The 12527-nt window shown below is 36.4% G+C and overlaps 1 protein-coding gene across 2 annotated transcripts in view; it reads left to right on the top strand.

Moving 5' to 3' along the window:
• Positions 1 to 9098, top strand: part of kank4 (KN motif and ankyrin repeat domains 4) — a 51282-nt gene extending 42184 nt beyond the window's left edge. For both annotated transcript variants that reach the window (XM_082135998.1, XM_082135999.1), the window contains exons 5-10: positions 2325 to 2549; positions 4286 to 4370; positions 4567 to 4786; positions 5613 to 5755; positions 5983 to 6183; positions 7747 to 9098. In XM_082135998.1, coding sequence (XP_081992124.1) covers positions 2325 to 2549; positions 4286 to 4370; positions 4567 to 4786; positions 5613 to 5755; positions 5983 to 6183; positions 7747 to 7860 — 988 coding nt within the window. In that variant the 3' untranslated portion in view covers positions 7861 to 9098. The remainder of the gene's footprint in view (positions 1 to 2324; positions 2550 to 4285; positions 4371 to 4566; positions 4787 to 5612; positions 5756 to 5982; positions 6184 to 7746) is intronic.
• Positions 9099 to 12527: the final 3429 nt, after the last annotated feature.

Raw genomic sequence — 12527 nt, 5'->3', positions numbered from 1 at the left:
AAATATTGTTTAAAGTGAAGTTAAGAAAGTTAAGGGGGACCTAAATGAAGGTTATGCCTTACATTTACCAACTGCCCCAGAATCACAGTTGCTGGTGTTTTCATATGAAGTGTTGAAGGATGAGTCTATTTCATCAACATCCATGACATCAGATGTCTGGCCTGTCCTTTTGCATCCCTTAATCTGTTTCATCCTTCATCAAGGTGCTCTGTTAAAAATGGGCCATGAGGTGTCTGTATTGTTTTCTGTGAGATCTGTTGCATGATGAGTGAGGCCTAGTGAGATGACACGAAAAACAAAGTCCTCTCTCTATCTCTCTCTCTCTTGCTGTGTCTTTGTCTGTCTGCCTGTCACTGTGTGCGGTGAAAAATGTGTTAAGCTTGGTTCTGTCTCAGCTGTATTTGACCAGCCGTCAACAGTAAGATAATTATCCTGATAGACTTGGGCAAACAGCTGGCCTTTCGAATGCCTCATCAGAAAGGAATAATTCTATATCAGCTAAACCGATCTCTTTCTTTAGCTCAGAGAGAGTATTTGAAAGTTGGAGAACTGTAAGTAAACGAGTGGGGTGTGGTGGACGTCTGAAATGAGGTGGCCACATCCTTGCTATGTGTTTTTTTTGTTTTTGTCAAAATGTAAATTCATGTTTCAGTTGATGTTTTCTGGCCATATAACACTAGTTAACTTAAACTATTAATTGTGTTAAAATAGTTTTATATATTAATTGATATTTAATATAAGTATATTATATTAATTAAGTTAGAGAGCAGTGAGCTCAAGGAATGCAAAAGAGTAACTTGATCTGCTTATTTTGGACAGTCATCTTTAGACCCTTGAGCAGGAAGGTTTCAAAATGAATGAATTTGCATTACTGATGATGACCAAAACACAAGTTAGTACCTTATCTTATCAGTATGTCAAAACATGCTGTAATTGCTATATCGTGAATTATATCAAGTGACATACATGTGTGACCTTTAATTTATATTGCTGTTTTGAAATATTCTTTGAAAAGACTGACTGTGTGGGACTGTTGGCAGATTTGGCTTGTGTCTTAGTCTGATAGACTGTGATTATCCTGAGAGAGGCCTTGCACTGCTGTTGTTCGATGACAGCTGGTGATTTTAGAATTTGCACACAGTTTTGACCCAAACCACCATGACATAATTTCATTCTGTTATTTAGCTCTGTCAGCCAAGCGCAAACAGCAGTATCAAAGTCGCTGAATCCTCGCCTTTGGCTGCCCAGCATATTCATTTTCTGGCCAATTCTCTTTTTTTATAAGCCGTATACAAAGCTATTGCATAAATCACATTTGGAAATCTTAATTACTAAGATGTTAGCAGCATAATAAACTGATGCATGGCCCTCTTGTCTCTAATCTGAAGTACTCAAAAGAGGCCCTCATACTCAACACCCTAATAAATGTAGAGTCACCTGACCTGCAGCTATAGGCCTCCATTCACCCATGTCCTTGTGGAAATACCATTCCTCTTGCCTATCTGAAAACATCCATGAAGGAGCAGCATTCTTCAGACAGGCTCAACACATAAGAACCCCTCAGACCCCACAGAGGTCTCTCTCATTTGAACAACTTGTATAAACACTTGGATTGTGCATGTCCATTCACAACAGACAGATTACATTAGTTTTCCATTAGCGGTAAGGACTGTGTCGAAATCAAAAATAGATTTAAAGGCTTTTTTAAAATATAAACCAGAATATTTAAATATATATATATGGTGCTTACACATAAAATAAAATAAAATAAAATACATGGTATAACAAAATGGCAAAGTATTATTATTACTCTGTAAAAAGTGATCAGTTGACTTAACTTAAAAAAGTGAGGAAACCCATTGCCTTAAAATTATTAAGTAATAAACTTCATGCGTAGTAAAAAAAAAAAAAGTTACGTGAACTTAACGATTCCACGTAACTTTTTTTTTTTCAATTACGCATGAATTTTATTTACTTCATAACTTTATTTACTTCATACTTCCTCACTTTTTTTTAAGTGTCAACTGATCACTTTTTACAGTGTATTATTATTATTAAAAACATTATGCTCATAGGTTATTTAATAAAATACAATAAAAGAACATAAAAGAAAAAAACTATTTAACACACAAAAAAAACTAAACTAAATTAAAACGGCAAACATTATTATTATTATATATTGTGAAGCACACATGGTCAGGTGGTGTTTGTCGTAACTAAACACAGGCTTGTCTGATTTCAAATCCTGAAAATAGAAAGTTTGCAAATGCAAAATGGGTTACAATCAAAAGAACCCCCTTGATTTAAATGATCTGTGTGTCCAGCTATGAGACCACCTCCAGTGAGGACTCCAGTGGGGAGGAGGATCAGGACGAGGTTGAGGAGGTGGATAGCTCGGAGCCTGAGGTGGAGCAGGGAGAGGAGAGTGGAACGGCCCAGGAGGAGGCTGCTGCTACTGGGGAGCAAGGTGATGGGGTTCAGGCAGAGGGCTCTGAAGAGCCTGATGCAGGCCAGGCCGCCATGAGTCCCCAGGAGGAGCAGCCTGTCAGGTGAGATGGAGGGCCGTGGTAAAAAGAGTTACAACTGCAATATAGGTTTTTACATTTTTTTCTAAGTCCCTATGGCATAAGTCGTCAGTTGGTAGTTTTATGGGAGTTATATATTATGCAATCAACACAACCTTCAAAGAGTATTTTAGGATGATCCACATGACTTATTCTGTGCTAGTCCCCTTTACTTTTTCAACCTGTTGTGAAAAGCTCATTAGCTCATAATATGAGCTGGCTTAACACATGAAAGTGTGCAGTGACCATGTTTCCCAAGGCAGGTGCCTCTGTTATGAATAGGACACAATCCTGCCTTTTGTTCTGCCCTTCATCTGGCAGGAAAGTACAAGCATTGAGTGACAGGTTTAATATGACTGCGGTCCACTTAAAGAACTGCATCACAACAAAAGGCTGAATCATAAACCACATGAACGTAATGGGAAAGCAAATGGTATGGTCTTCTTTTACGATTATCTAAACACTATTTCATTAGAATAACATTTTGGAGTAGAGAAATGCTATAATTATATACATTCCCAAAATTATTTAAGATTTTTTGGGTGAGTAGGCAGACAAATAAATGGCTGATGATGTTGAAATTCTTCTGCATGCATCCTCACACACCAGATACAAAGATATATTTATATCACGCTTTAGTTCTAATTGTATATACAGTAAATAAAACCATATTAAATTCACCTGAGATACATAATGGATATTCTTGTGAACTAGTTCCGACCAATAATTTCTAATATGGTTTATGAAAAACAGGAAAGTGCCAAAGTTTGGGGTTAGCAATAACGAAAGAAATTACTTTTATTCAGCAAGGATACATTAAATTGATCAATCATGTCAGTAAATACATTTATAATGTTACCAAAGAATATTTCAAATAAATGCTGTTCTTTTGAACTTTCTTTGAATGTCCACGGTTTTCCCCAAAATATTTAGCAGCACTACTGTTTCCACCATTGATAATAATGCGTTTCAAATCAGCATCTTAGAATGCTTTTTTGATGGATCATGTGACACTGAAGGCTGAAGGAATACATTACATTGTAAAATATATTAAAATATAAAACTGTTATTTTAAAATGTAATAATATTACACAGTATTACTGTTTTTACTTTATTTTTGACCAATTAAATGCAGCCTTGGTGAATATAAGAGACTTCTTTCAAAAATATTCAAATCTAACCGACCCCAAACTTTTGAATGTTAGTGTAGGTAGGCCCACCACTAGTACACAAGGGTCTGAAACACATATACTGAAATCTGTAGAAATATAAACACAATTCATTCTCCTCAAGGGACAGAACTTTTCCAGAATCTGCATGTGCCACAAGTTGTTATGAAGATGTTTAAGCCATTCAGATATTGGTAACCATTTGCTTGAGAGGCCAGTCCAAAATGAGCCACTCTCAACTAATGTTACCAAGATTCAAATGACCAAAATTCATTGTATTTCATAATATGTATCAAATACAGATTTCTGTTGAGGCTCAGGTGTGCAGCCAATCTGTATTTGAAAATTATTTTACATAAATGTTTGAACTTGAAAAACTGATGCATGATTTAATTTAATTTTTTATTAAAATTTTTGATATTAGCTTCTATTTGTTTCTCTCTGTAAACAGTTAGACATTTTCTTAAACTGAAAAGACACAATTTTATATCTTGTTCATGAGTTTAATGTGCCCCTTTGATTTAAATTACAGCTCAATCTGTGTCGTTGCAGTGAGTTAGTTGATAAGAACTTCATGGCTGCTTGTCATTTCCTGAAGGATCGCATGGCTGAGGTTGCTGCCCCAAATAAAGACATGGTAAGCAATTTATATATATATATATATACATATATATATATATATTGATTCATTGATTCGTTGTCTTTAATGTACACTGGAAAGTTATTTTTCTGTCTTTTCAATTTAACACAAAAATGAACATATTTTAATATAGATGTACGTTTAATTGTACTTATAACACTTTTGTGAGCTGACTTTTGACTGTGAATCTCAGAGGCAGGTTCTGATGGTGTTATATCAGGAGTGGTTCCGTGTGTCCAGTCAGAAGGAGTCACAGGCTGAAACAGTCACGCTCCACCTGAGAGAGGTGGGCTTCCACACTCCCACTCTGCTGCGCTATATAGTGAACCTGGCTGATGGGAATGGCAACATGGCACTGCACTACAGTGTGTCCCATTCCAACTTCTCTGTGGTCAAGCTGTTACTAGACACAGGTGAGAGACTTGCATGTTTAGACCTGAGGCAAGATGAACCATTCTGATGGCACTGCTCATACATATATACGTATATATTTACTTTGAGAGATGAACTAAAGATTTTGAGCAAGTTACAGGCTTTTGCAGGTAATCCATTGTGTGGTGCTGTTTGTACAGATTGTTTTGAGAAATGCACTTTCTGGTTTGCAAAGGATGATTCGAGAAATGTACCAAAGCAACTGAGATTTTAACTATGATTTGTGACCCTGGACCACAAAACCAGTCACATGGGTAAATTTTTTGCAATTGGGATTTATACATCTGAATAAATAAGCTTTCCATTGATGTATGGTTTGTTAGGATAGGACAATATTTGGCCGAGATACAACTATTTGAAAATCTGGAATCTGAGGGGCAAAAAAATCGATACATTGAGAAAATCGCCTTTAAAATTGTCCATTTATGTTCGCGATTGTGCTGCATTCACTCACAAAAATAAATGTTTTATAAATTTACAGTAGGAAATTTACAAAATATCTTAATGGAACATGATCTTTACTTAATATCCTAATGATTTTTGGCATAAAAGAAAAATCGATCATTTCGACCCATACAATGTATTGTTGGCTATTGCCACAAAATTACCCGTGCGACTTATGACTGGTTTTGTTATCCAGGGTCACATTTACATTTCTAGCAGCAATTTCCACTCTTATCATTTGTGTATCAATACATTTATATTTTGGCATGAAAACAGTTTAAATATCAAGTTCCATTTCTCACTCTCTCTTTAACTTCAAACTTTTGAATATACCAACATTTTCTTTCATTTGCTGTCCATCAGGATTGTGTGAGGTGGATCACCAGAACAAGGCCGGCTACACTGCTATAATGTTGGCAGCTCTTACTGCGGCAGAAAGCCCTGAGGACATGGAGGTGGCTCAGCAGCTACTGAGAATGGGCAAAATCAATGCACAAGCCAGCCAGGTACACACAGCGAGACGCCACAACATCCGGTGCTGAAATAACACACACATGATTTGTTACTTATATAGGCCACTTGTTATACCAGACAGACAATTCTCAATGGTTTAACTTGTACAAATTCTCTATGAGTGCAGCAATGAGTTATTTAGCACATCATTTCTTTGATTAAAAGGTATGATAAAGGTAGTTTTATATAAATAAGACTGTTTTTCATTACTCCCAACTAGTCAGGGCAAACAGCACTGATGCTTGCAGTTAGTCATGGGCGGACAATGATGGTGCAGGTTCTTCTGGACTGCGGGGCTGATGTGAACATACAGGACCGGGATGGCTCCACTGCTCTTATGTGTGCCTGTGAGCACGGTCATACTGAGATAGCCAAAATGCTGCTGGAGAGACCAGAGTGTGACATGTCACTCATAGATAAGGTGAGAGAGACACTGATATATTAAACCTTACACCAATTCAGTTGCTATTTAAAATCAAGACATCTACAAACAAAAACCAACATTTTAGGCCACCACATTTCAAAGCTATTCATGAAAAGAGGTTTTTTTTTTTTTTTTTTTTTTACTCCTAACTAGAAATGTGATATGTACTAATTTGCATTTCTCTGCTTCTTTTTTTCCATATGCATGTTAGCAAAATAGTTGTTTTGACAAGTGTGCAACACTTAAAAATGCAAGACCTAAAATAAATTCTGACAAATTTGAATTTGAAGAACACTGTGGGGATAACAGGAAACTTTGATCCTCAGTGCTGTCATAATAGAGCTATGTGAAGCCATGGGTTGATTCATTTCAAGAAAATACAACACTGCCACTTAGTGGTAAAAAGTAGTTACTTCAGGTTTTATTTGGTAAAGTTAATTCATTACTATTCATTGGTCTAGATTTTACATTTATTATAATCAGGAAAAAAATTATCTTATATTATTAGTAGGAAAAAATAATATAACATATATGCAGTAAGATAATTAAGCAATAATTATAAAATATACACTCATTCTATCCAAAGGTTTGGGGTCAGTAAGATTTTTTTAACGGATTTCTAAATACTTTTATTCAGCAAGGACACATTACATTGACAGTTAAGACATTTATAGCGTTACACAGATTTCTATTACAAATACTATTCTTTTGAGCTTTCTATTCATCAAAGAAGCCTGGAAAAAAAAAATCACAGACAAATATTTAGCAGCACAACTGTTTTCAACATTAATAGTTATAAGAAATGTTTCTTGAGAACCAAATCAGCATATTAAAATGATTTCTGAAGGATCATGTGACTGAAGACTGGAGTAATGATGCTGAAAATTCAGCTTTGCCATCACAGGAATAAATTACATCTAAAAAAAAGAAAAGAAAACCGTTCTTTTAAATTGTAATACTATTTCACAATATTACTGTATGTATGTATTTTTTTATTTAATTCATTTTTGTTTTGATTAAATAAATGCAGCCTTGGTGGACATAAGACACTTTTTTCAAAACACAATTACCTTACCATCTTACGTAATCTTACCAAACCCAATCTTTTGAATGGTATTGTATATATTTGTATAAGAGTAGTTAGCATAACATAATAATAACTATTAAGTAGTTATTTTTTAATTATTATTTTTGTAATTTCTTTACTTAATTATTAAGCAAAAAAATAAATACTTAATACTTCCTGCTTCATACTTATCCCAATATTGTTTGCCTTTTTAAATAGAATCATGCCTTTTTTTTTTTTTTTTTTTTTTGAGGCTTTGGAGGCTTTGGAGTGTCTGATGGAGCCATAACAAGTTATCTTTTATAATTTTATCAAAATATTCACATCAAAGTCTGTGTCCATTTGAAACTCTTTAATCACTTGGTAAGATCTAAACACAAATAGGCAGATACTAACGTGGGCAGGTTGCATGTCATGCCGTCATACTCAAAAACCACAAACATGCCTTTCAAAATCATTTACATGTCATTTCTTTCCCTCTATCCCTCTACTAGGACGGACACACAGCTTTGTCAGTAGCCATGAAGGCATCCCACTCTGAGATTGTTGATCTTCTGAAAGCTCGCGCTGATCCAGCCACAGTTACAGATCCTACAGCTCCGCTCTGAGTCCAGTGGACTTGTCTTCATGTCCAACTGGCTCTGCCAGACTTGTGTTTCTTCTGCCTCAACCTGACTCGCTGGCCAGGCCAACAGTCAACAATAGAGAGACAGCTCTTGCCGGTAATTCGCAGATTCTCTGTTTGAGAAACGGCCATTGAGAAATGTACTTCCGTACGCCAATCAAAGATGCCATGGAGGGAGGGCTTCCCTAAACTCCCCAGAAGGTCCCCATTTGTCCTGAAGCACAGCTACTGTAGCTATTTAGCAGGCATGGTACATTGTTACATGTTTTAGCCTTCTATTTTCAGGTAATGTGACTATATTTTTGTCAGGCGATGAAGAGTAATCTATGAATGTTATTAAAGAAGTGATCAGATACACACTATATTTATTTTTTATTGCACTTTTCTGTAATATTTCCCCCCAGAAGTATCCAAGGCCTGTCTTAGTATAACTTGATGTGTCTTCCTATATATATATATATATATTATATGAGGGTGTTTTGGGTCAGGCCCAGTACCAAACCATTCCTTGCCTTTCCAGAGGGAACATTGAAAGAGTTTTACAGTTAAACACTTGTGTTGCCAGTTTGTCTCCCATCATAGTTTCTTTAATCCCCAACAGAGAGCCAATCACTAAAAAAAAGCCCTGCTTTCATTGTTCATTTTTTTTGTTGTAATATATCATTTATCTGAATGGTTAAAAATCTTGTTTTTGTCCTATTGTTCTCCTCACCCAAAGAAAATATAAGGGTGCAATATATCATAACTTCAATGACAAATAATTACAGCAAACAGTCCCGATTTATAATCAGTCCATTATGATTTATTCACTGTCAAAGTTTACCATATACTCTAACCTTCTGCAATATTAACTTTACAACTTATTTTAAAAAGTGTATATTTAACAAAGATTTACAGATGCGAGTTTTAAAGTTCCCCTGCATACAGATTTAAGCAGCACATTATAATGGACTGGGCTATAGTTGTATTCTCTGTACATTGTGCCTGCTTAAAATTAAGACATCAGAAGTTGTGATGAAGAGATATGTTTAACGACAAATCAGTAACCCAGCTGGACAAAGTATGAATCTATATATGTATACTGTGCAACAGTATCTTGTGGAAGGTGCTGTGAATTAATACCCTGAAATGTAATGACTATTTATTTCCAATTATATTTTTGAGTATATACAAGTATATGCATGGATAAAATATTGACTTAATAAAAACATGCATTTTGTATTTGTCTTTTCTGTGTGGTTTGAAAAAAAGATTTACTTACCTAATACAGTTTTTTAAGAAGCAGATCACAAATTAAATCCTTGAAAGTGCTAAAATATCTAGAGCAGATATCCAGTGAAATCTAAGATTATATTTCAAACAAATGTTGTTCTTTTGAACTTTCTATTCAAGGAATTATGGAGAAAAAAAATTCCACAAATGTATTAAGCAGCACAACTGTTTTCAACATTGATAATAATAAAATAATAATAAATGTTTCTTGAGCACCAAATCAGCATTATTAGAATGGTTTCTGAAGGATCATGTGACTGAATTTTGCTGTTCATTGAATTTTTTATTAAATAAATGCAGCCTTAGTGAGTATAAGAGACTTCTTTCACATTAAAAAATAAATAAATAAAACTTCCTTTCAAACTGTAGTGTATTTTAAATACATTTCCAAGGGGATTTTTCGCGAGTCACAGAAGCCTTTAATGACCTTGCTTATCTACTGACATATTTTGGAAAGTTATTGTCAGTTCACAGGAAGTCAAAACAAAACAAAGGTCTAGTTATGTAAATTAGAGATTTACAAAAAAATAATACAGAGCCACCTTGTCTTTGAAACATCATGTAGCACAAAGAAACTATGACATATTTAAATAAGTTAAAAACATATCATACATCACTTGTTCAACCAGTAAACAATTTAATGCTATGTATGTGTTAAATCCATATGAGGTTTAGTGAATTATATTACATCATCCATTTAAAGGTGTGCTAAAATTTGCTAGGTAAAATTTCTCTAGGCAAATGAGCTTTCAGCCCTCCCACCCATACACTTCATTATCTTGTCAACTACTGTACATATACAGCTAGTGTAATCTCATAGTGTCTGCTGTTACACTTTTTCTTCTTACTCAACCTCTTTCTCCATGATGTGGCTGATATTGGGACTCTTCCAAACCTTTTCACTCATCCTCTCAGGTAATGCAATATAAGACATTCAATCATGTGAATGCTTAAGCAATAAATTTGTATGTTCTACAGTGAATGCAAAGTCTTAATATGTCCCTTTAAAATATTATTTTATGTGTATAATTTAAATTCTCTTAACAAACAGTTGAAATGCTGCAGTGTCTTAAGAGTCCAACCTGTGTGAGCCAGGTTTCCACTTCTGATACTGGCGAAGTTTGTGCTGTTCTAAGGACTGATGAAAAGTTTTCAGGTTAGCTATAGATTGTTACTGTTTTTTGGTTTATCTGAAAAAAAAAAAAAATAGTTTATGAATAATCAGATATTATCGGTTATAATTTAAAAGACATTAAACTCGCCATTATGTTTTTTGTGTTTATTTTTTATATTTTTTATGTGAAGCAAACGTCAGTACTTCATGTGCCATGAGGACCTCTCTGCCCAAAGCGTATTGTTTGGGGCAGGAAGCAGATAGTTCACCTGCCACTGCATCAATTGGTTTAGGTTTTGTAAATGTAGCTGTCAGTGTTTCCTGCTGCTCCACTGATAACTGTAATAGTGCCAATCTTTCTGGTGAGTAAAACCCTTCCAAAATTAAAGATTCTATTCACATTATGATAGATCATTGTCAAATCACATTTATTTTATCAAGTAATTTTATTAAATATATAATCAATTAATACATGCTTACTTTATAGAACCCAACAATGCCCCAAATGGATTACAATGTGTTTCATGCAAGACTGTGACAGATAAACAGTGTAAAACTACAGTGTCCTGTGTAGGAATCCAGGACCGCTGCATTGATCATACAGGTGCAGTGTCTTAAATTGCTGTTCCTTTTCTGTCGGCCACTTTCAACGTTGTGTTGAAATGGCAGTAGCTGTCACTCTTGGGAGCCCCAAACACCTCTGACATATTTAGAAAAGGCCAATGGAATTGGTGGATTTTGCATGCCTGGTCATGCCCCTGGACATACAGGTATGTAAGGAGGCCAGCGTGCATCACACACTTAAGTTTTGTTCTTCAGAGGCAAAGCATTGCGTCTCTTATGTAAAGTAAGAAAATCAAATTTCCATTCAATATCCCCTGGGTGCATAAGTGGTGGCTAAAAGAGATATTTTGGCTAAGGCGAGCTGTTACGGCTACTACGGCTCAGGCTGAGTCTGATAATGAGTTGGCAGCTCTGCTCTCCCTGGCAGCCGTGAGCATCGGGTGGGAGTGAAACCCTCCACCCTGTCCCAAATGCTCACGGCCGGATGATTGGTTTCTGGGTTTGAAGCATGGCACGCCGCCTTGCCCAGCCCAAGTTCCATTCTTCCCGGAAGTGCATGTTGAGCTCAGTCATGGAAGGCACCTTTTTCTGCAAGGACATGGCTTGCAGGCTCATCAGCCCTCACTACCCACGAAGGAGCGTCGGCCTGGGGGTACTCAGGGGTCCCACAGGTGGAGCGTGCAGTTGGGGTAAAACGCTGTTACCTGGTTGAATAGCCCACGGCTCCCATCCAGGGCCTATAAGTTTTCCTCGTCTCTTACAGTGGGGCTTACAGTGCTGCTGGCCATGCTGCTTCGCATTTGCATGCTATGGCCATCCTGCAGGTCTATCAGGCCAAAGAGTTAAAAGAAATGCAAGAGGGTAGTGCTGATCCAGAGCTTATGTAGGAATTGCTCTTGGTGACCAACTTCGCCCTTCGGGCCACGAAGGTCACAGTGAATGCTCTGGGTCAGACGATGTCCACACTTGTGGACCAGGAGCACCACCTATGGCTCAACCTTGCAGAGATGTGCGAGGCCGAGAAAGTGTGCTTTCTTGATGCCCCCATCTCTCAAGTTGGCCTGTTCGGCGACATTGTTGAGGACTTCACACAGCAGTTCTCAGCAGTGAAGAAGCAGACGTAGACCATCAGTCACATCTTGCCTCAGCCTGGGTTGACCACCAGATCCCCGAGGCCTCAGCAACCACCTGCTCGTTGCTAAGGGCGGCCCACTGTGAAGGCTGCACTGGCCCTACCCGCCAAGAAGCCTGAGACAGCAGCTAGACAGTCTTCTCAGTATAGCTGTCTTCACAGTGACAATCTTCTCACAGGAAGTAAGCTCCACCTGCCCGTAGCCAGGTGGCTAAGAACTAGGCTTGGGTATCGTTTAAAAAAAAATGATATTGGTGCCAAATAGATATTTTAAAATGGGGTGCCTAAACGGAGCCTGAACCGGTACTTTAAAAAAAAAGAGCCACAAAACAACAGTGGATGACTTTAAATTGAACAATATATTAAAAGTTTAAAGTATACTTAAATATATGAATCTAAATAAATATAAGTAAATACAAAACACAACAAATTTAAATATTTACAAATGCACAATAAAACCTTACCCAACTACAATAATTTAACACTAAATAACAGTTACAGTACTAATAACAGGAAATTTCAGTCTTCAAATTTCAGCAATTCTTTTGCATATTAAATATGACCATAT

The sequence above is a fragment of the Leuciscus leuciscus genome, assembly GCF_965113295.1.
Source record: "Leuciscus leuciscus genome assembly, chromosome: 14".
Taxonomy (NCBI): Eukaryota; Metazoa; Chordata; class Actinopteri; order Cypriniformes; family Leuciscidae; genus Leuciscus; species Leuciscus leuciscus.
Note: the sequence above shows the minus strand (reverse complement) of the source record. Positions and strands in the feature narration are given on the sequence as shown.